Source organism: Papaver somniferum, chromosome 5, assembly GCF_003573695.1.
Source record: "Papaver somniferum cultivar HN1 chromosome 5, ASM357369v1, whole genome shotgun sequence".
NCBI lineage: Eukaryota > Viridiplantae > Streptophyta > Magnoliopsida > Ranunculales > Papaveraceae > Papaver > Papaver somniferum.
The window spans coordinates 129,730,351-129,755,389 of NC_039362.1; the positions used below are offsets into that span (position 1 = coordinate 129,730,351).

At 34.6% G+C, this 25,039-nt stretch overlaps 3 protein-coding genes across 7 annotated transcripts; 1 reads left to right on the plus strand and 2 right to left on the minus strand.

The window, feature by feature from the left end:
* The first annotated feature begins 289 nt into the window (after positions 1 to 289).
* LOC113282697 lies at positions 290 to 3,980 on the plus strand. 2 transcript variants are annotated; one of them, XM_026531747.1, is made up of 10 exons: positions 290 to 475; positions 594 to 760; positions 944 to 1,125; positions 1,405 to 1,689; positions 1,782 to 1,840; positions 1,971 to 2,007; positions 2,124 to 2,195; positions 2,769 to 3,093; positions 3,460 to 3,693; positions 3,734 to 3,788. In XM_026531747.1, exons 1-10 carry the CDS (start codon positions 376 to 378, stop codon positions 3,734 to 3,736), a joined length of 1,464 nt encoding a protein of 487 aa, XP_026387532.1. In that variant the 5' UTR covers positions 290 to 375; the 3' UTR covers positions 3,737 to 3,788. The 2 variants fall into 2 exon arrangements, with proteins under 2 accessions (XP_026387532.1, XP_026387530.1); XM_026531745.1 differs by having other exon boundaries at positions 3,460 to 3,980.
* Positions 3,959 to 6,018, minus strand: LOC113282698. 4 transcript variants are annotated; one of them, XR_003327111.1, is made up of 4 exons: positions 5,856 to 6,018; positions 5,663 to 5,707; positions 5,088 to 5,562; positions 3,960 to 4,794 (listed from the first exon to the last, which is right to left on the minus strand). XR_003327111.1 is itself a non-coding variant. In XM_026531749.1 (3 exons), exons 2-3 carry the CDS (start codon positions 5,178 to 5,180, stop codon positions 4,516 to 4,518), a joined length of 372 nt encoding a protein of 123 aa, XP_026387534.1. In that variant the 5' UTR covers positions 5,181 to 5,562; positions 5,856 to 6,018; the 3' UTR covers positions 3,959 to 4,515. The 4 variants fall into 4 exon arrangements, 3 of the variants coding, with proteins under 3 accessions (XP_026387534.1, XP_026387535.1, XP_026387533.1); XM_026531749.1 differs by lacking the exon at positions 5,663 to 5,707 and having other exon boundaries at positions 3,959 to 4,794; XM_026531750.1 differs by having other exon boundaries at positions 3,959 to 4,794; positions 5,088 to 5,707.
* Positions 6,019 to 20,107: 14,089 nt separating this feature from the next.
* On the minus strand, positions 20,108 to 20,868 carry LOC113277802 (cytochrome f-like). Its single transcript, XM_026526798.1, has 3 exons — positions 20,445 to 20,868; positions 20,274 to 20,351; positions 20,108 to 20,181 (listed from the first exon to the last, which is right to left on the minus strand). The coding sequence occupies exons 1-3, from the start codon at positions 20,866 to 20,868 to the stop codon at positions 20,108 to 20,110; spliced, it is 576 nt and encodes a 191-aa protein (XP_026382583.1).
* Between the last annotated feature and the right edge of the window lie 4,171 nt (positions 20,869 to 25,039).

Below are 25,039 nucleotides of genomic sequence, written 5' to 3' on the forward strand. Positions count from 1 at the left end.
TAAGCGTGTTGGTGAGCCTCACGGGAACGGTATATGGGCGTGAGCGTTATAACGGACGTTTTTTCGGAAAAAACGGCCGTTTTTCAAACCTTGCTCACACGGTACACACTCATTTTTGTTAAAATTAAGACTCTTTACTTTGGAACGCTTAAAGGGGTAATTTCGGACCGAAAAAAGACATAACGGAGAATCATTGAAAGCGAAACGGAGGGGACACACGTGACACCGTTACTTTCTGTTTCCATATTCTGAAACTGTAATTTCGAAATTCGAATACAGAGAGGTTTGTTTCAAATTCCCACAAATCTTCTCTCCAAAACCAACAAAAAAAACCTGAAAACCCTGATTCAGATACAGAATTCTTGTTCTTAGATAATGATATGCTCTAGATTACAGACGAGTTTCCTTCTATTTCTCACCATTCTCCTCATAATATGTGTCTCTCATGGAGTTTCTCAGTCTTCCAATCATCAGGGTACACTTCTTTTCATCTTTATATTTGTTTTCTAGATATGGGTTCTTTACATTGTTGCCAAAATGTAATTTTTTGTATAAATTTTTTTATTTATTTTTATTTTTTTTTGTATGAGTAGAGATGGTTATGGGTAGAGAAATGCTAGAGAGTGTGGGAACAAATGAATCATATATGGAGAATTCAACCCTTTTTTTAGCTGCAAAAAGAACATACAGGAGAGATCCTACTGATGGTTTCAAGAGATACAGAGGTGGTTGGAATATCAGTGATAACCATTATTGGGCTGTAAGTAATTTCCTTCATTTCCTTAATTGACAAAATTTCAATTATGTTTTTGTTAAGAATGGTTATATTGGTATTTTTATTATCTGTGTTTAATCTTGAATCTATTCTGCTTGTCAACTTTGCAAGGATTCGGTTTAAGCCGGTTTTGATAATGACTTAATGTTGTTATTGTTCAAACTGCAGTCTGTAGGTTTTACGGCTGTTCCATTGTTTATTATTGCGGCTATCTGGTTTGTTATCTTTGGATTGTCTTTATGTCTCATCTGTACCTGTTATTGCTGTTGTCCGAAAGAACCATACGGCTATTCTAGAGTAGCTTATGCTCTCTCACTTGGTTTTCTGATATTCTTCACAATTACGGCAATGTAAGTGTGGATGTTTATTGTTCTCTTTTGGTCGATCTAGAGGCTGCAGTTCAGTAGCGGTTTTGCCATTTGTAATCCAACTCTACATTCGGGCAAAAAGTGATTTATGTTGGTATTAGGCATTATCTTGTTTGATGTTGATCCCCAAGGACTAAAGCTAGAATCTGCCAATGACTTACCTATATGTATTCGTTCATTGCACAATCTGGGTCATGGAAGAAGGGGGATTGGCCATTCTCTGGTTCTGCATTACTCACATGTTTCCTTTTGTGGTTTCAGCATTGGATGTGTGGTTTTGTATACTGGTCAAGGGAAATTTCACGGAAGTACGATAAACACATTTGAATTTGTTTTGAAGCAGGGGAATTATACAGTAGACAGCCTTAGAAACGTTTCTGGTTATCTTGATTCAGCTCAGAATATCACGGTGGACAAGGTTTTCTTAGCTTCTGATATGCAGACTAAGATTGATAATATCCAAACCAGGATGAACTCTTCTGCTAATGCTCTTGCAACTCGTATGGATGCTAATAAGCATAAGATACAAAAAACTCTAGACACTGTGTAAGAACATCTTGAAATCTTGCGCATCTTACATTCCTTAAAATAATTGCACGATTTGTTCTTCATGAAATTTATCCACTATCTCTGTGCAGGAGACTTATTCTTATCATAGTGGCCGCTGTAATGCTCTTCGTGGCATTTCTTGGATTTTGTAAGCACATTGGTCTTCCTACCTTGATTAAAGTTTCTTACTTTGCAATCTTTATGCACATTGATCTATAATTATCCTGCATCGACTCTTCTGACCTTTCACGTTTGATGCTTTCAATTGTGTTGTGCAGTATTCTCTATTTTTGGGATGAAATTTATCGTATCCATGTGAGTCAAATAAGATAACTTACCTTCCACACTATTTTGGCTTATTGTGTTGGCAACGTTGTTCTTTTGAATTTGTTTCCGTGTCTCACTTTAATGTTTGGTATGAAAATCTGCAGCTTGGTTGTCATTGGATGGGTTCTTGTCGCTGGCACATTTGTCCTCTGTGGAGTGTTTCTTCTTCTTCACAAGTAAGAAAAGAATATCTAAACTTCTCACTTGATGTTTGTTACATTACATTGCTGTTTTTGTTTAGCATACTTGAATTTCTCCATGCAACTCACATGTGAGAGGAAACTTCCTGTATAGCCTATATTGTCACCAATCACTGTAGTTTATTATAATAGGTAAGTCTATCAAATTATTCGACGGGTCTTAGGTACAAGTTTCTAACCCATTCAGAATCAGCTTGATCTTTAGATATCCTTATTTAGATTTCAAGGAATTAGATCCACTTAAAGACATTAAATGTTACACTGGATTATCTCTTTTTCTTAGGATCGCTCGTTCTGTTTGAGATACTATCCATCTTCATTTCAATTTTTTATGTAGTGGTTTATGTGCCATACTTATGGTATGCATGTATGTATTATTGTTGCTGCCCTAACTGTAACTAGTGTAATTGTATGACCTGTCTCACATGCTCATAATTCTTTCTACCATTTTTCTTTTCATACTAAGTCTTAATTTGCTTTCATTCTGCATAATTTTGTGAAAGTTCAAATTGAAGTATCTCATTCATTCTTTTTTTGTCATATAACTAGTGTTGTTGGAGACACATGTGTAGCAATGGATGAGTGGGTTCAACACCCGACTGCTCATACTGCTCTTGATGATATCTTGCCGTGTGTGGATAATGCTACTGCAGCTGAAACCTTGTTACGAACCAAAGAAGCTACACACAAATTGGTTGGTGTGGTGAATCAAGTCATCACCAACATCTCTAACATCAATTACCCACCAAACTTTGCTCCTCTATACTACAATCAATCTGGTCCTTTGATTCCTGTTCTCTGTGCTCCCTTCAATGCTGATTTGACTGATCGACAATGCTCGCCTGGTGAAGTAGATTTTAACAATGCAACACAGGTAAACCTTGAGTTACCTAGTGAAGTAGATCTAATCTGTTTTTCAACTTTTATCATGTTAACTTCTGTCTTTAGTTGGATACACATCGCTCACCCTATAGCCTTCCATGTGAGAGATGGAAAACGGCCAACGGCAGTAAAAATCATTAGTTATGGACAGTTTAAGTACCCATTCCTCACATGTTACTACGAAGACTCAGTTTGGTTGGTGTAAATAGAAATCGTGTTTTGTTCTGATCAAAAGATACTTTTCATACTAGGTCTATGACATTTAGTAACGCCGAAAGGGCTATATCCTTCGAAAACTCAATTTCAAAGTAGGCAATAGATGCACTGTAACATGTTTTTTATATTGGATCTTATACAGGTTTGGCAGAGTTATGTGTGCCAGATTTCAGCAACAGGAATTTGTGCGACAGTTGGCCGTATAACCCCCGACTTCTACACCCAGATGAATGCAGCAGTTAATGTAAGTTACGGGCTTTATACTTACGGTCCATTCCTAGTTAACCTTGAAGATTGCTCATTTGTGAGGGACACATTCTCAACAATCAGCAAGGATTATTGTCCGGGTTTAGGACGATATAGTAAATGGATCTACATTGGGTTGGTTTTGGTTTCATCCGCAGTGATGCTTTCACTGATTTTCTGGGTAATCTATGCTAGAGAACGACGTCATCATGTTTATACTAAACAATTTCTAGTTCGATAGTCATTGGTCCTATCTATTGTCCAGACTCCAGACTTTGGTTATGTAGATCTTTGCAGCTTCTTATGTGAGCTCACACAGTCTGTATATATTTTAGTGGTTAAATTTCTCCTGTGGTTGGACTGACCTGTGAAGTTCAAAGTGCAATATTAAAATAGTCAAGAGAAGTAACATTTTTATATTGCATCTCATACTGTTTTCACAGGCAATGGTCTTACAAATTTGAAGATAGTAGCTAAAGATAGTAACTGAAACTAGTTTTCAAGCTTCTTTTCTACTGTCATTTCTTAAATATCTTCAGCGAGATGCCGCCCTGTAGCATGTCATACCACCAATAGAATCTTTCCAGAGAACATCTTTTAGCTTTGGTGGAAATTTATCTGGTTTAATCTCACCGAGATCCTCATCATCACGGGCAATCCCTTTTAACTTCTTCCCACCATGCTTTGCTTTTGCCATTTTTGCCAGAAAATGCGCAGCTTCATTAGATGTCCTTGGATATTTTACCAAATCCAGTCCTTCTTCGTGTTTAAGGTCCTGGATAAGAGGCCACAACCCCATATCACAACCCACACAAGAATCAAGATAATCCTTACACCCCTTGCAAATAACGTTTTCACTATATGAGGTTCTGCATTTATCAATGCATACTTAATGAGCCTTTCAACATCAGTAGAATTGCAGATGACATAACGACCTGAAAGGTTGTGTCCCTTAGCAAGTTCGACACCAGCCTTTATTCCCATCAACAACTGATGAAAAAAAAGATATTACAACTTTTGAATACTTGGCAGTAGCAGTGACTGGCTTCGCATCTGCATATCGTATAATAACTCCATATCCTCCGCAGCCTTTTCCCTTTCCCTTCTTTCTATAATAAGCATACACATTAATCCAAGTCAAATGCTTTTGAGGATCTCCCTTATTCCATGAAGCAATCCAGTCCTCCTTGCTTGGCTTTTCAACATCGCTGCTACTGTCCCACTCCTCATCCTGCAAACCTCTTTATTGTCATTACATCATCAAGAACTATACTGGAAAGGAAAAATTGAAATCGCTAACCAATCTGAACAGGGAATAAAATTAAACCATTGGATCTAGGAAATATTCAGTGTGAACTATTGTTCACACCCATTGGATCATCATGCAGTAAAGAGTTGTAATATGAAACGGAATAAGATAAACGGGAAACAAACGCGCAAGACGCGTGCACACCTCTTGTTTTTATAATAGCATCAAAAAATATTGGGAAAAAAAAAATTAATTGAGTATTTAATATTACTCACAGGTGTTGGTACGGCTTCATTGATCTCTTCCATGGAGAATTCTTCAACATCTGATGGATCGGAGAAAATAGTTCCTTGGTCGTTCACTTCCATTTCTAATACTTCCAAGTTATTGTCCACATTCTTGGTTGGATCTTCTTCATCGTAATGATCATCTTCACAAGCATTCTCCCTTGAATCTTCTTCGTCGTAATGATCATCTTCACAAGCATTCTCCCTTGAATCTTCTTCACCTTCTGAGTAATAATACTTTTCTTCTTCTGAGTAATGATATTCTATAGTACTAGTAGTAGAAAGGCAGTCATCATCTTCTGTTTCTTGTTCAAGAGATACATTGGCACCGGTGCCAACAGCAGCAACACCATATGAAGATGCAGGGCGTTGAACTGTTTCCCAAACAGTCTTAGCAGCATCCACAGCGCTTGCAACCAATTCTTCTTCTTTTTCTACACGGGGCCATTTGTAAACACGGTTGCTGAAGATTTAAGAGAAAAGATAAGAAGAGACTATGAGCAATTGTTGCACAGACACCACAAATGATTTGTTATTTAAATAAATAAATCATGAAGACACACCCAATAATATATAACTGCCATCTGAGACTTGATAGTTAGCCAGGTCTGAGTCATATAAAATGTGTAACATCAAACAAAAAAACAACTATGAATTCAAAATCAGTTAATAGATCATAAGAAGAACGAATACTTCCTTAATTTCATCGTTACGAAAAATTAAGTATAGATTTGAAAGAAGCAGCAGGTATTTCACCTCTACAGATCTCCTCCTGCACCCGAAACTTATAAGAAACAAAACAATTTCATTAGGAAAATTCAATTACACGAAAAAATCACTCTGATTCTGAGATAAAAAACAGCCGACCGAGGTTGAGAGTGAGATAGAGAGTCTTAGCAGTAAAACAACTAAACGATCCTCAAACCCTAGGATCCTTTCCTGCCGCTGGCTTTCATATTTATACACATCTTTAACAAACAAAACGGGTAGAGAAGACCGGTCCAAACCCGGCTGGTTTCTCTTTTTTTACTACGGTATCTTTATTGAGATCTTTACTATTTAGTCCAGAAAACCCGACCCGGATTACTGGCTGGTCCAGCGGGATATAACAATTAATGGCTAGTCCAATAAAGTTTAAAAACATGTTATTTTACCTTCTGCAACCTAACTCTCAATTGAAAAACGCAAACTGCTTCGTCTTTCTTCACATTCAGAAAACTGCTCCCGTCTCTCTTCTGCAACCTAACTCAATTAATCACCATTATCAGAAAAAGATCGAAAAATCACCATTATCAGAAACAAAAACTGCTTCTTCTTTCAGTATCTGACCTAATTTTCATTAAATTCAATTGAAGAAGAAATGGGTACAAGTAGAAAAATTAAGAGGACGATTACAGAAGAAATTACTGAAGTATCTCCATCACCAGTGAAAAGAAGAAAGAAATCTGACGATGATTCACCAACAGAAGCGTCCCCTGCTTCTAAATCTCCTACACTATTGAAAAGAAGAAGCAAATCTGTCGATGATTCAGCAACAGAAACCTCCCCTACTGCTAAATCTCGTACACCAGTGAAAAGAAGAAGGAAGTCTACCGATGATTCACCAACAGAAACCTCCCCTACTGCTAAATCTCCTACACTATTGAAAAGAAGAAACAAATCTGTCGATGATTCAGCAACAGAAACCTCCCCTACTGATAAATCTCGTACACCAGTGAAAAGAAGAAGGAAGTCTACCGATGATTCACCAACAGGAACCTCCCCTACTGCTAAATCTCCAACAATAAGAAGTATGATTAAGGTTCCTCAGGAAAAAGGTAAATCAAATCAAAAACAAAGCCAAATATGTACTTCATATTGACATGCAATATTCCCAAAACCTAAAATATGTACTGTTACATATTGAAATGTAGTGTTGTTTAACTAATACATACTAAAATTTAGTATGTCAATTTATATGTGTACTACATATCAATATGTTGTCTGCAATTTGTACTTCATTTTGACAAGTTATATGTTGTACCATACTGATATGTAATGTGTACAAAACTTTTTGATATGTAGTCTGCAATTTGTACTTCATTTTGACAAGTTATATGAGTAAGGTTCCTCAGGAAAAAAGTAAATCAAATCAAAAACAAAGCCTAATACGTACTTCATATTGACATGCAATATTCCCAAAACCTAAAATATGTACTGTTACATATTGAAATGTATTGTTGTTTAACTAATACATACTAAAATTTAGTATGTCAATTTATATGTGTACTACATATCAATATTTTGTCTGCAATTTGTACTTCATTTTTACAAGTTATATGTTGTACCATACTGATATGTAATGTGTACAAAACTTTTGGTTTACAAAAACAGCAAAAACCAAGGGAAAGAAAGCAGATGATGCTCCTGAAGCAAAAAGAAAAAGAAAAACAGCAGCGACAACTACTAAAGCAAAAGGAAAAAAAGTGACAAAGGCTGCTACTCCTTCACCACCAGCAAAGGGGAACAAAATAAAACAAAATAATGCATAGTGTCTTATGCAGCTAAAACAAAATAATGCATAATGTCTTATGCATCTAAAAAAAAACTGATGCATAACCAGAAAAGTGAGAAAAGTAATGCATAAGACATTATGTAGCTAAAACAAAATAATGCATAGTGTCTTATGCATCTAAAAAAAACTGATGCATAACCAGAAAAGTGAAAAAAAGTAATGCATAAGACATTATGCAGCTAAAACAAAAATAATGCATAATGTATTATGCATCTAAAAAAAACTGATGCATAACCAGAAAAGTGAAAAAAAAGTAATGCATAAGACATTATGCAGCTAAAACAAAATAATGCATAATGTCTTATGCACTAAACAAAATGATGCAGAAGACATTATGCACGTGCATAAAAATCCATAAATCAGAAAAGTGAAAAAAGTAATGCATAAGACAATATGCAGCTAAAACAAAATAATGCATAATGTCTTATGCATCTAAAAAAACTAATGCATAACCAGAAAAAGTGAGAAAAGTAATGCATAAGACATTATGGAGCAAAAAAAAATAATGCATAATGTCTTATGCATCTAAAAAAAAACTGAAGCCTAACCAGAAAAGTGAGAAAAGTAATGCATAAGACATTATGCAGCTAAAACAAAATAATGCATAATGTCTTATGCATCTAAAAAAAACTGACGCATAACCAGAAAAGTGAAAAAAAGTAATGCATAAGACATTATGCAGCTAAAACAAAAATAATGCATAATGTATTATGCATCTAAAAAAAACTGATGCATAACCAGAAAATACTTCAGTATGTAAATACTTCACTACTGGTGATAGATACTGACATTTTGATAGACTTAACAACATATTTCATTATTCGAAAATAACTACAATAACTACATTTTGATAGACTTATAATGTTTCAAAAACCAAAAGATGTTCTAAGAAACAACAAAAACAGTATTTTCAGTACACTTGTAATGTATGTACTGTAAATGAAATGCTTATTAACCAAATTCAGTTGGTACTAACAAAATCAAAAAGAAAAACGGTAGAATAGAACAAGGGCTAGAGGAAAGAATTGTGGAAAAGGAATCTGGCAACATCATCGATATAACATTCTGCTGCACGTTAAAGCCTGTGATAAAAGAAAAAGAGAAATCAGAACACTACTTGCTTACATTGTATTGTATCAAACTTACTTAATTAAGACATTAATATGTATCTGACTGAAATACATACCTGACACAAAATCATTCTTCAGAAAGTTCATACTGTCGGATAAGATTGCATGCAAAGTTCATACTGTCGGTGAGTCAACCAGCTCCACATATTACAGATGCAAAATTTCAAATCCTCTAAAGTTGAAAACGATGTAACCTCATATCAAAACGATATTGCTTATGGTATAAATGAGAATAGATGGAGAAGTCTGGTTTGGGAGCAACGTCAGACATGTTAACCCTGTAAATGATCATAAAATTAACTAAGTCTCTGAATGGATATAAGTTATACATATTGATATGTATTGGCATCTATTGTATTGCACGAGACATACTAAGAGCGCAGGCTATATGTAGTACGTATTGATATGTAACATGTAGAATAACTAAGTCTCTGAATTCATATACGTTATACATATTGATATGTATTGGCATCTACTGTATTTTAGTAAGATATATTTGCAGGCTATATGCAGTACGTATTGGTATGTAACATGTAGAATATATTTTACAACATATCAATATGTTTTGAGTTTCATCTTCTATAAATAGAATAACTGCAGCTATATCAAAAAGAGAATACAAAATTACTACACGATCTATCTAACAAAACAAACCTATATCAAAAAATACATTAAAACAAACCTATATCAGATTACAAAGAAACTAAAACAGAACATCAGCAGAGAAAAGGTGATTATAGTAACATACCTTGTTCGAAACTGAGATTAACCTAATTCGATTTTAAGATACCTAATTGAAACACACAAAAATCACAATGTAAATCGAACGGAAACTGAATTGAACAATGTAAATCATCACAAAACTGAAATCATAAAAGAAAGATAACAATGTACATCATAGACAACTATTCTGATAGAAATCGGATCAGAATAAACCTAATTATTCATCAACATTCCAAGAACAACAGCAGAGGAAGATGATTTACGAGATAAATACCTTGTTCGAATCTGATTTCGAAGCACAGATGATTTACGAGATAATAGCTGTGATGAGCCTAATTGAAAGACGCTACCAGATACTGTGATGAACCAAAACGCAGGAGCAGAGAAAACCGAAGAGAAACAAATCTGAGATGAAAAAAAAGAGAAAGAAACTGAATTTGATTTGTTCGTGGAGTTGCAGAAAGGATATTTTTGGTACTTTTGAAAAACTTGTCTTGTGTGACCCGCACGTTTTGGACTAGGGAATAAATATTCTGGTCCAAAAACATGTTTTTGGACCAGCGGATAATTTTATTCTAGGGGTGGATTAGAGAGTAACCGGTACTGGGTTTCCTGGACTACCTAGTAATTCCTAGATCTTTATTTTGTTACAGTGCCTACAGCCCATGGATGTGCGGTCCATATAGTTACCTAGTGTTTCCCCATTATATATATTGTATCCATGTAACCCTAAGAGACTAAAATGAATAGAAACTCTCTTTCCTCTTTGTCTTCCCTACATTTCCACTACAACACGTTATCACGCACGATGCTATGCCGCTTGGCTAGATTGGGTTTGGAAGGGTTTTTTTTTTTTGCAACATGGATGATTTACACCTTAATGGATCACGCGGGTCAAAGATAACAGCCGACATCATGAACAATATTGTATTGTTTGTCTTTTGTGAAAACTACAGCCACACCCATTTTCTCACCTTCCACCACTGTCAAACCCACGCGTGTAAAAGTTCACACGCGCACCCAAAATCGGCGTATAAATTCTGCCGAAACCCAAAATTTTCAAAATTCAGTTTTCTTTTTATTTTATTTCCAAGTTTAACCTCACTTTATGTTTTGAGATTTTGTTCTGAGAGATTGAGATAGAGCCAGAGCGAGAGCTGAAGTATTGAATTATCGAGAGTTGCGAAGGAGCTGATTGAGAGATTCAATTTACTCAGCAAAGATAATCTGAAATTCAAGCTCAGGTTCGTTCGTTTTATCTTTGATTCTGATCTTGTTTAACTTTGATTCTAATCTTGTTTAATCTTAATTCGATTCTAGGTTTTAGTTTCTTTAAGATTATGATCTATTATTTTAAGTTACAGAGTTTAATTTAGGTTTTCGAATGGATTTTTAGATATTTTAAGCTTGTTTTTGAATTTACGATCAATGCAGATCTTTTCGATTCAATCTTTTAGTTTCGATTTCACAGAGTTCCAGCTCCATTGCACTGTACTCATCTCTAAAGTTCTCCTAAAACTGCAACATGATTTAATAACACTCATCAGGGAAGGCATAACTTTATATGCATAACAGGTTATGCAGATACTCTAAACAATGCATAACTTGTCATGCAGTCAATGTTGGATCTGCATAAGATGTTATGCAGTTAAACAATGTGTGATGCAGGGTATTCTTAACCAATATAATAAGGCTTTTTATACGCATAACAAGTTATGCAGATACTCTAAATAATGCATAAAAGGTCATGCAGTTATTTTTGGATCTGCATAAGATGTTATGCAGTTAAACAATGTTTGTATTTTAACTGCATAAGCAGTTATGCATAATAAGTTATGCAGTTCACCATGTTTGCTTTTACTGCATAACCAGTTATGCATAATAAGCTACGCAGTTCAGCATAGTTGCTTTTACTGCATAAGCAGTTATGCATAATAAGCTACGCAGTTATGCACAGTTGCTTTTACTGCATAACCAGTTATGCATAAAAAGTTACACATAACAAGTTACGCAGTTATGCATAGCTGCTCTTACTGCATAAGCAGTTATGCATAACGTTATGCATAGCTGTTTTTACTGCATAACCAGTTATGCATAACAAGTTATGCAGATACTCTAAACAATGCATAACAGGTCATGCAGTTAATTTTGGATCTGCCTAAGATGTTATGCAGGATAGATATGATTTGATTTTTTTAAATTTGATCTTTGCTGTTGTTGATTTGATATTTTAATTTTGAGTAAGAATTTTTTTTCTGAAGCAACATGCAGGATAGATATGTTTGATTTTTTCTCTTTTTGTGTTTTGCAGGGTGAAATGCCTGTTGTTAGTGCACTAGCTGTGATTCACTACTTCAGTGAATTCTTAGCACATCATGTTGATGTCAATTCAACTCTGGAGAATTTGAAGACAGCCGTTTGCCTGAAGTGGACTCGTTTACTACCTCATCATGTCAGTTTTTCTTTTAATGATGGAAGCAAGGTTTTGCGAGTTGATTCTGATTTTCTTTTAGTTTCGATTTCACAGAGTTCCAACTCCATTGCACTGTACTCATCTCTAAAGTTCTCTTGAAACTGCAACATGATTTAATAACAATCATCAGCAAATGCATAAATTTTTATACGCATAACTACTTATGCAGATAACCTAAACAATGCATAACAGGTCATTCAGTTAATTTTGGATCTGCATAAGATGTTATGCAGTTAAACAATAAGTGACGCATTGAAGGCGTAAAAAACCTTTTATATGCATAACTACTTATGCAGATAACTTAAACAATGCATAACAGGTCATGCTGTCAATGTTGGATCTGCATAAGATGTTATGCAGTTAAACAATAAGTGACGCAGGGAAGGCGTAAAAATTTTTTTATATGCATAACTACTTATGCAGATAACCTAAACAATGCATAACTTGTCATGCTGTCAATGTTGGATCTGCATAACATGTTATGCATTAAAACAATAAGTGACGCAGGGAAGGCGTAAAAACCCTTTTACATGCATAACTACTTATGCAGATAACCTAAACAATGCATAACTTATCATGCTGTCAATGTTGGATATGCATAAGATGTTATGCATTAAAACAATAAGTGACGCAGGGAATGCTTAACAAAAACAATAACACTTCTTATATGCATAACAAGTTATGCAAATACTCTAAACAATGCATAACAGGTCATGCAGTTATTTTTGGATCTGCATAAGATGTTATGCAGTTAAACAATGTTCGTATTTTATGCAGTTAAACAAGTTATGCATAATAAGTTATGCAGTTCTGCATGTTTGCTTTCATATGCTTGAAATATACATTCATTCTTAAGGTTCATAAACAAGTACCTCTAAGCTTGAAATATGCTTCTTGAGCATTGCTTTCTTCATTCCTGCAAAGTCCCACCTTGCAGCTCTTGGTGTAGCATTGGGTTGACCTTGACAATGTCTGATGATGATATCTCAGCTATGTTAGAGTGCTCAGCCAACCAAAACTGAAAAAAAAAAGATATTATGTACATTTATTTTATTTGTAATGCATATTTTGTTATGCACATTTTGTACTGCATAACTTGTTTTTGTACTGCATAACATGTTATGCACATTTTATTTGTACTGCATAGCTAGTTATGCAGTATAAAAATTATACTTCATAACTAGTTATGCAGATTTTTATGGTACTGCATATCTAGTTATGCAGACTTTCTATGCAGATATTTTTTAAGAAAGTTTCAAACAGAAATAAAAAGAACTCACAAGAGAATATACAGTGCAACCACCGCAATTCCTGATAAGAAGATTGTCTCTTTTGACAGTCTTGATGCCATCCATCAGGTGTTGGTGAATTAGATCAGGAAAAGATACAGAATCCATGGTTTCCAAATCCTTCACCAAACCAACATACGAGACGTCCAGTGAGTCTCCCATTGATCGACAAAAAAACAGAACCACTAGCATGTAAAGGCATGCAAGGGAAACAACTTCCTCTTCATGACCTTTCTGATCAAGTTTTTCCATCAACAACCTTTCAGTATCATCTATCCACACCTTTGTTACTTGTGATTTGGGAGTTTTATTCACAGCACCTGCTCTTGTTTTGCATGGGAATTGCTTGACGAGGGCAAGTGACTGAGTCATCCCTATCTCATCTTTTGAGGTCAGAATATCTCTTCCTCTGTTTCCTTTAACTCTTGGCATCTGAAAAATAACAGCAAGCTCACTAGCCGTTGACTGTATAGACTTGTTTTCTGACACCTTGAATGAATGCTGACTCAAATCATCATGGTCATATGATAGAAGGACCTCATCCATCAGCTGGTTGCTCTTACCATCCAAGTATGAAATGTTCGCAGCATTTAACCAGTTATAGACTTTCCCAAATGGAGACACATTGATCATATTAGCCTGCAACGGACTAAAACCACCTCTTTCCCTTATCCTATTGAACAATGCAAGTATCCTTGGAAAACCTGGTCTACAAGTACCTCCTTGAGTTGCAGGCTTGGTCTTAGCTTTAACTGCACAAACAAAATAACAAAATAAAAAAGTATTTTACTAAGTTAGAATTGCTACTTTCACTGCATAACCTCATATGCCTTTTATCCAGGCTTATGCATAAACTGTTATGCAGATTTGTTAAACAGACAGTTGTGTGCATAACCTATTATGCATAGTATATAACCTGTTATGCATTTATTTTTTGAACATAAGAAATTATATGGGGATAACATGTTATTAATGATTTCCAGGTTAACGCACCTTCTTTATAATAATTGATGCATAAGGGGGCAGGTTCTTCTTCTTCTTCTTCTTCTTCATTTTCACCTTGGTTCTTCTTCTTTTTAAGTTTTTCTGTTTGTTGGGGTTCACGTCTTTTTATTTTCTTCCTATTATCAACAACTTGCTTGACTGAAACAGAAAAATTCAACACAAAAGATACAATATAATAAGTACTTAAAAGTAAAAAAGGGGTTAAACCATCATGCCTTATGCATCATGCAAGTTATGTACCTGCATAACTAGTTATGCACATAGTTGTTTTTACTGCATAACCAATTATGCATACTAAGCTACGCAGTTCAGCATGTTTGCTTTTACTGCATAAGAAGTTATGCAGTTCAACATGGTTGTTTTTACTGCAGAACAAGTTATGCAGTTCAGCATAGTTGTTTTTACTGCATAACAAGTTATGCATAATAAGTTACGCAGTTATGCATAGTTGCTTTTTCTGCATAACAAGTTATGCAAATAAGCTATGAAGTTCAGCATGTTTGATTTTACTGCATAAGCAGTTATGCATAATAAGCTACGCAGTTATGCATAGTTGCTTTTACTGCATAACCAGTTATGCATAATAAGCTACGCAGTTATGCATAGTTATTTTTACTGCATAACAAGTTATGCACATTATGTTTCCCGCGTAACATATGTTATTTAAAAGTAAAACAAATGACTTATTATAGATGCATACCATACAATTCCTTTTTCTCTTTCACAAAATCTTCCTTTGCCTTCATTGTAAACTCAATCAGTGGTCTTTCACTATATGTTTCTCCATTTTCAAATTCAACATCAACAAGTAAAAATGATGTTAAAATCAAAGAAAAAGAAAGTGATAAATGGAGAAGAAATTAAAATAAAATGATGTTGTTAACCTGATTGTGCTTCTGTTTCGTTCATTTTTGTCGAAATGTTCTTTCTAGGGTTTGTAATTTCAACTTAACTAGTTTCTAGGTTGGTTTTATAGAGTATGAAATTGATTTTTTAGGGTTTAAATGGAGAATAAATTAACTCCTCAAATCAGTTACAGAGTTTTCGGTGGAGGAGAAAAGAAACTGCTGAAAGTTTTTAAACCGCTTAGGGTAATAACTTCTCAGGAGAAAAGAAAAACCGCTTTAGTTCGAAACTGCCGAGGGTAATAGAGTAAAAACATATTTATAAAAAAATTTGAGTGCGAGCATATCCAAAGTTAATTATGGGCCTGACGGTAAGAAAATAAATTTTTTTGGGCCTGCGCCTAAAATTCGCTTGTCTTTTGGTTTTATTCCTTTTCGAGTCTGTTATTAATAATCGTTAACAACTTCTTGTTTAGTATGGACTTAGCTTTTGATTTGAACATGTAAAGCATCTTTTTCTTTTGATATAAAACTGTATACACGGTGATAGTGGTGGATCGGTGAATGAGTTCTTCCACCTCACGTATCACGTATCATCGTCTACTTCATTCTTATGGATGGATACATTAATACCCAAAGTATCTTATTTTATTTTTTGGGTACAGTTTCAACTCATTGATTAATCGGTCCGCGAGTTATAACTCCAAAGGAGTCACTATCCAACCACAAAAAACCCGTCAAAATAAAAGTAACACAAAAACCCCAAAAAATAAAATTTTGATGAAACCAAAATTTGTTTTCATCATAGAATTTGATGAAACCTCATAGAATTTGACGAAACCAATTTTTGGTTTCATCATAAAATTTGATGAAACCAATTTTGAAATTTGGGGTTTTTGTATCAATTTTTTAAAATTTTGGGGTTTTTGTATAATTTAGTTTAAGATGGAGTTTTAATGAATCCCAACATTTGAGTGGGGTTTTTGTACCACAAGTTTGGTCACCTTGGGTTTTTATGACTAGTTTTGTTGATTAATCCTATAAAGACGTGGATTATATTTATGGGATATCAATTTTTTTTTTTATAAATTGACATATCTTTCTTCTATTATTCATTTTCATTGAGAAGAAAAAGGAAAGAAAAAATCTATTGCAAGATGGTTTACAATTTCTATTTCTTCTAATGAAATTGTAATCACCAAAACTTGGTGGTATGGCAGTCTAATTAACTTTTCGGCGGCAACTAATCACGTGCATGGTTGAGAAACCTACAAAATTCAGTTTGGTATCTTTATCCGTTGGATTTAGATCATGTGATTTTTACCTTTGGTTTCCATTTATTTACAAGAAACCATCCATCGGATATAAGATGGATTTTCCATATGCGATGATAAAAATGACTATATCATTTATTTGTCGATACAATTCTGGTAATTGTCCAAACCAATTGATATTGGTTTTTACCCATCAATTCTCCTTAATGAGATGTAAAAATTGGCATTCTAAAAACTTTTAGCCAATATTGGTTATTGATTTCTATTATTTCAAAGAAAACTTCATCAACCAAAAAGTAGATTTTTCTCTACAAAGAATACGATAATGATTTCTTTATTTTTCTCTAAAGAATCATTTAACCTAATTGAAACTAGATTTCTCCATAGATCCTAAAAGGATGATATTGGTTATTATGGTATTCACAACTGCAAACACCAATTGTTGCATTCCCGAGGAATATTGAGCAATTTTTTTTTTTTTATTATTCTTCCAATTGCTAATATCCCGAATGGTTATTACTTTTGGAATACGGTAGGACACAAAAGGTCAATGGGTGCGCACCCGACTTGTTATCCAATATCATTAGTCCTTGTAGTGACTATATTGATCTTGATTTATTTTATTTTTTTATAAAGAAAGTGTCAAACCATTATCTCGTTGGGCCTCGAGGTTACGAAATTGGAGATTTTATTTGCATATTTTGCCTGTAAACAATAAAATCCATGGTTGATCTTTAATTTGTATGAACTACAATTTTTTGGACCTTTGTTTTATGGCTTTTGAAGTCAGTATCTACTGTCCAACGTGGTTTTCTTAAAATCCAGAAATTATTATGAGTATATGTCCTCGATTTAATCGGATAATACTCAACGAAACTTGTTTTCGTATATGAAGATGAAAATATTTCCTCCATAATTAGGGGGAGACTATACACCACTAGAAGTTGGTGTCCATTAACTTAAAAAGTTATATATATATATCTCCCATCATGATCAAATCGAAAAAGGCTGTCATTTCAAATAAGGCGCGAAAATATTTGATTATGCTTTTAATAAGCTTATGCCTTTTGGAAGGCATATCCAGTCACATCTACAATAAACGTAGCATTTTATAAGAGGCTACAGAGTGCTCCAATAGAGCCTGTCAAAAAGATCCACATTCTCATAGTTCATATCTCCTCACTGGAAGATGGGGAGATTATAATGCCTGCGGGCGCTGGTACCAGCAATTCTTTGATTATTTATTTTTATTTTTTCTTCAAGATATGCATACACTTGAAAATTGTGTGGGATCGTATTGTCGAATATTCATTTAAAGTAGCTACTGAAATAAAATGACGGCAGTTTTGAACCCCTCTACAGAGGAATATCGACATATATGATTGGTTGGCATACATTCCAAATTAGATTGGATTATTTTGAATTCTCAGTTGATGCAATATAAGGATCCTAACTAGACTCGACACCTTAAAATTTCCAAGCCTAAAAGTTACAGGTTGGTGTTGGTCATATTGCATATTAAGAGAAATAAATCATTTTAAAAGCGATTGGGGGTTGTTTGACCTAGGATTGGTTCAATAATACGTTGTACTCCATGTATATTGCTTTTTGCGTGGTAGTCCTTGAAGGACTCGTATTGCATTACACATGAAATGTGGTTGGGAACATATTTAGGCAGCCACCTGATTTGATTATGTCAGGTTGAACAATCCTCTATGTGTTTTTAAAATTTTGGTACAAAACCAAAAATCCGGATAAATTAGTTGACGATATCAACATTATAGGTCTCTTGAGGAGTCCTTAAAAACACAAAACCCACACTTTAGCAGCATAAATTCTATTTTTTAAACTTCTTTCTTAAAATCTGCAGTTAGAATTATGCTAGCTTAAACTCGTCTTTGACATAGACTAGAGTTATTATTTTAGGTGCTTATTTGTATAAAACTCATATAGTTGAGTTAATTAGCATCGATATTTACGTTAAAAGGTGTACTCTTTTTCCTTCGTTTCAGGTTTTGTCCCATGCGGTTTGCTTTACATGGTTTTAATGAGGCAACATCTCTGATGTTTAACTTTCTTTTCATGTTGATATTTGTGCTCTTTTTCCTTCGTCCATATATTTTTCCCGTTGGTTTTACTGGCAAGGTTTTAGTGAGGCAATTTATTCAACATGGTGGTCATCCAAGGGGGAGTTATATAATTTCGGTTATTTGGTGGATTCCCACCATTAACTAGGTCATTTTGTTAGACCAAATCAACATAACAAGCCATACATAATTTAGATGTTATTCTGATCCACTAAGGTGTGACCACAAATATAGTTTTGTTCACTTATGGTAATTTATCTACATCTTGGCACTTTGTTGAAGAAACTACATCAACAACTTCTGTGAATCATCTCTGAGAATCTAACAAACCCAAGACACAAGTCTCAATGTGTTTAAAGAAGCATGAAGACACGAGAACACTACTATTAGAAGACAAACATAAAAGAAGACTTCATCAACTAGAAGATATCTTCATGAAAGCACAATGATTTTCTGCATTCAAGAAATTCATTCATCAAATTGGAAAGTCGACTCAAAGATTTGCAAGCCAAGATTATATTGAAGTATTTATCAGGGGAGCGTCATCATCAAAGGTGCATTTACCGGACTTATCGCGTTTTACTCTTTTTTTCCTTCGTCAAGGTTTTGTCCCAATGAGTTTTCCTTATCAAGGTTTTAACGAGGCAACATATGCGTGTCCAACACTGACTGAGTCTTTACATGCTTATGCAATTTCAGGTTTTTCTGTTTTGAGTTTTTCTGGTATGCTTGTAATGATTAGCCACAGTGGTCATCAGGGGGAGTGTTATAAATCTAAAGTTTAATTACTAAGATGTCCTTTTTGTGTCTAAGATTAGGGTTTACATAGCTTGGGCACTGAGTCCTCTATCTATATAAATAGAGACTTGAACTCTGTATTCCATACACATTAATAAGAAATCCCTCTCTCTTCTTCCTCTATTTTGTGTCTCTTTCTCCCCTTTCTCTATTTTACAAGAGTTTCTACACTATTACCATGCTATACGTGTACTGTAATTGAGGCAATCGGTGTTATATATAGCTTTGTTGTGAAAAAATATGGTTGGGAAGGAAAAATTAAGGTAAAAAATGTGTAAAGCGCATGGCAAGGTTTACCGGAGTCCAATTAAAAAAGTTGTTTCCCCAAGGCCCCTAAGAAATTGTGCCCGACCGTTTTGTTGCTTTTAGAAGCATATGTATGTGAAGACAATTTATCGACTGACCTAATGATATATGAGTTTTTATTTTCTAAAAGATGACTTTATTAAGAATGTGTGATTAAAGGTTTTGTTATCATGTACATACATCATCGTTCGTGCCTCGGAATCCCTGCAAGTGAAATCTGCACCTGCAAAACCCAGGTGGCCCCTGGTCACCCCGTCTGTGTTAATCTTTATCCAGTTCATGTTTGGTGTGGTCCATCCCATGTCGAAATCCTTTTGGTGCTTCTTGAGTTGTTAGATAAAGGTGAATTACTCAGTTCATGTTTGATGTGAAGAAGTAAGACATTATCTCGATTATCAATTCATTTCAGACAATTGAACCTTCTCGAATTGTTTCTTTTTCAATACCAAAAACATTTGTGCCAGAATAACAGATGCCAAGAAGAACAAAGGGCCTTGGACACGTGATGGATCTTGAAGTACTATTTATGCGTCTCCCTGACCAAATACACCCACGTTGGGATTACTTGTTAGTGTCTGATCAAGCTTGATAGATTCGCCTTAATATCGACCACTTGGTGACCGTCTGACGTATCTGCTACGCTTATTTCATATCCCCCTTTTTCTTTACGTACAATTTTACTTACTATACCTGTTGATGTAGCATTATAGACTGTATTGTTACTCTTACTCCCATCGGGATAAATCTGACCCCTACCTCTGTTCCCGCCTACATATATAGGATATTTTAAGAAGTGAACGTCTTTTTTAATAGCGGGGTCTGGGTAAAGAATATGAAAGGTGATTTCACTATATTTCTGACCTGGAACAGGACCTATCACAAGAATATTTTTTTTTGTGGGACGATAACTCTGAAAAGAAAGATTGCCCATCTTTTCTTTCATTTCGGGAGAAATACGATCTGAGGGGGCTAATTCGAATCCCTCGGGCAAAATAAGAACATCCCCTACATTCAAAGCCCCCTTTTTACCATTAGCAAGAACCTGTTTTAGTTGCATATCATAAGGGATTCTTACAACTGCTTCAAATACAGTATCAGGAAGTATCACTTGTGGAACCTCAATATCCATAGGCTTATTAGCTAAATGACAATTGGCACAGACAATATGCCCATTCGCCTCTCGTGGATTTTCATAACCCTGCTGCGCAAAAATGGGATATGCATATGAAGTAGATGGCCAAGTTATTACATATAGCATGATCGATACAGAAATGGATCGAGCCATCTACTCCTTTATCCGAGAAAAGATATTTCTTTTTTTCATGGTCCAATCATTGATCCCGAGAATTTCTACAATAAATTAAGTAGGTTACTAGTATAGTTCCCTATCCACGATTTCGCTATTGTAATGGAATAATTTTACTGGAATGGAATACATGAAGAGTCTCTGGGATGGGTATAAATATAAAAGGTGAGTAAGATTTTAAATGCTTTGTTTGTGTATGTACAAACAAAGTAAAAAAATTATGATTTGATTAATATCGGTGAATCAGTCTTTAGTCATTCATTGAATGATAAATCACTACAAGTGACGGAGATACGCGATTTAAATAACGGAAAATCCAATATTTTAAAAGTGTATCTAGAATGACTGGGAAAGTGGAAAGAAGATCAGATATAATTTGATCATTATGATAAAATCCAAAATCCTTGGAGATAGAGCCAATCATTAGTTCCCAACCATGAGGCGAATGGAATCCGATACATAAATCAGTTAATAAAAGAATAGAAAAAGCTTTTATTGTGTCACTTAAGTTATAGAGGAATTCTTTCACCCAAGAATTAAGAACGAGAAGTTCTTCATTACCTAGAATAGAATAACCACTTAGAACAGCGAAACAGATTATATTTGTCGAGAAGTGCAAAATGCTATGAATATGACCTTCATTGTGCATCTTGACCAATTGTATCGTTTCTTTGTGGATTTCTATACAGAGCTTTTGTATATGTGTCTCCGGGTACTCCTTTATAATTTCGTCCAAAAAGAAAATTTCTTTTAATTCTATGAATTTTTCTAGAAGATTCTTTTCTTTAATATCATTCAAAAACATTTCGGGTTGCCTAGTATTCCACCAATTTGTAACCCAAGATTCCAAATTTTTATTAAATGAGAGAGAAACCCACCAGGGTAAAAACAAAATAGATGCAAGATATGTGAGGGTAGTGAATTTTTTTCTTTTGTGGCATTTTAATATGTAAATTACTAAGGAAACCACCTCTTTCGACGACTCTATTCGATCGAAAATTTCTATGAAGCATGAGTTCTATAAAATGAAGATTCCTTAGTTCTATTCCTTCCCACCATGCTAACAAAACATTAATTCTTCGCAGTTCATTTCAAAATACTTCAATTGGTACGCGCAAGAAATAGGCCAATTCCGCCGCTTTTTGTTCAATTTCTCATGGAGTCAAATTCTCATCAGTATGAGTCAAGGGAATGGCTCCCCGACCTCTGATTTCCATATAAAGGACACAACGAGGAAAAAGACCCTCTTTAATTTCGATTCTAATCGACTGGACATCTCTCATAAGGAATCGAAGGAAGATACGATGATTTATTCCAGGAAATCCCCAACGAAAAATACACACTATTCCTTCTTTTCGATCAAATCGGTCATAACCACTACCTACATTCCACGAAATTGTGCACCATAAATAGGAGCTAATGAACAGACCCGCGATCCCATAGAAAGACATAACGATGCCTTGTGGAAAAAAGAGGATTTCCTGAGACGGGAATAAGGATATCAGATTCCTACCAAGATAACTAGAAGTTCCAACCAATAAGAACCCTAGTGAACCTAAAAGAAGGATACAGGCCCAGCAGAAATTACTTGTTTTTCGAGACCCCGTTATAAGTTCTATCCATATACGTTCTGAGCGCCAGTTCATACTAGATCCAGTTGCATTTTATTGGAATTGAGAGAATAACCCAAATGAATTTTACTTTACTTTTTTGTTCCCGAAGTAACTCTCATCAACTAGCACTATTATGATGTGAACCATTAGAAATAATTCATCAAATTGGTTAAATATAAAAGCGTCTGCTTCATAGGAATCTAGACAATCTTATTTTTTTGAACATGAAGAAATAAAGAAGCCATTGCAATTGCCGGGAAAACTAGGCCCACTAAAGGCACAAAAATAGAGGGTAAATCAAAAGTTGTCATAGAATGGATACCTCGATTTAAAATTTGTACCTGTTATAAAGATATCTTATGATAAATATATCTATTTATTATAAGTAGAATAATAAGTGCAAGGAATGTAGAACTAAATATGAGTTCTCACGGGAAATATTGAAATATGCACGATTTCTATTCTATTATTTTATAGATTTGAATTTTTCTATATCTATAATACGTAAGAGGATAAGATGAAATTCTTTTTCTTCATAAAATTTTGCTAAAACAAAAGAAGAATGTATTCTTTTATCCTGTTGATCGAAACTTCCTGATTACTAATCAGTAATATAGCACCAATTATAGGTATAAAATACATATCTGGAGGAAAAAAGAAAAAGTAAGTATCCGAAACTTCTGATTCTTTTTACAATATAAATAGATCTTATGCCCGTAATGAAAACGAACTCTTCTTTTTTTCTTTACCAATAACTAAAAAACTTCTTTGCCGCAAATAAAATAACTGAATTGAATGCTCTACTTGATTGAATTTTGATTTAAGGGAAAGAAACCGTGAAGCTGAAATAACTCACCCAGAACACTTTTTAAAGGATTACGTGGTACGATTGAGTCCAATAAGCCCTTGTGGAATAAATACTCAGCCGCCTGGGAACCATCAGGTACTGTCTTATTCAATGTTTTTCAATTACTCTTTTACCCGCAAATGCAATGTAGGCATTAGGCTCGGCAATAATGATATCTCCCAACATACCAAAACTTGCAGTCACCCCACCGGTTGTAGGAGATGTAAGGATTGATACATAGAATAACTTTTTATTTGATTGATAATTATATGAAGCGGAAGATATTTTAGCCATTTGCATCAAGCTCAAACTTCCTTCTTGCATGCGCGCTCCTCCCGAAGCACAAACTATAATAAGAGGTAGAGCTTTACGAGTCGCATGCTCGATCAAACGGGTAATTTTCTCGCCTACTACGGATCCCATACTGCCCCCCATGAACTGAAAATCCATAACCCCAATAGCTATGGGAATACCATTTAGTTGACCTATGCCTATTTGAATAGCCTCGGTTAACCCTGTTTTTCTTTGATAAGAATCGATACGATCTTTATAAGGTTCCTCTTATGAATGAAATTCAATGGGGTCCATAGAAACCATGTCTTCATTCATAGGATCCCAAGTGCCCGGATCAACCGAAAGCTCGATTCTATCTGAACTGATCATTTTCAAATGATATCCGCATTGTTCACAAACATTGAGTTTTGACTTAAAAAGTTTCTTATAATTTAACCCATAACAACTCTCGCATTGAACCCACAAATGTCTGTATTTTTTATTTATATCGAGATCATTATATCTTCTTCTCATATTGAAATTACTTCTATTTGTGCTAATTCGTATACTGGAACTCTCGTTGTCACTACTATTTACACTTTCATTACAAATGTAACTATACATGTAACTGTTGTTGTAATTGTAACTATCGCCTGAAATGTAATTATCAATACTGATTTCAGAACGAAGATAACTATCAATGCAATTAAAAATTTGATTATTCCAACTATATTGAGTATCATACATATAACGATCGTAGTAGTGATTGTCGCTTTGAGAACCATTATTCAGATAACTATAAAAGGAACTTTCTAGTTCATTCATAAAAGAGCGATCATTGTCAATCTCGAATAAAATTTTCAATATTAAAATATATCGAATAACTGTTACCATTACGATCCCTAACTAAAAAGATGTCATCAGAGATCAAACTCTGAATGTCCCTGACATCGAAAAAAGTATCCATATTATTAGCACTGGAATTATCACTATCGTCCCCACTATCAATATTTTTATTCCTATCATATATAACGGGATCTTCACTTCCACTGGTATTTTCAATAGGACCAAGACTATCCATTAATTTACTTAGCCCAGACCTATGTCTTAATTCCTCGTTAAACAACATCGAATGGAACCACCTTTTTTCCATAGAGCTTGTCTGCCCCCCTATTTGAATGTAAATACAATAGATAAATAGTCATTCGATGAATAATCATTTGAATATATCCTCTCGGAATAAACATATAGATCTGTAGATGGTGGATTTTCGATAAAGGCTAAATTCGTAAACTCATAATTATAAGAAGCCCTGATTCATCCATCAGACGTGAGTATCGAGACACGGGTCTCTCATCGAATTCTCAACGGAGAGTACTTTCTCTCAGTATACATGTAGATATGTAGTCTCACGACT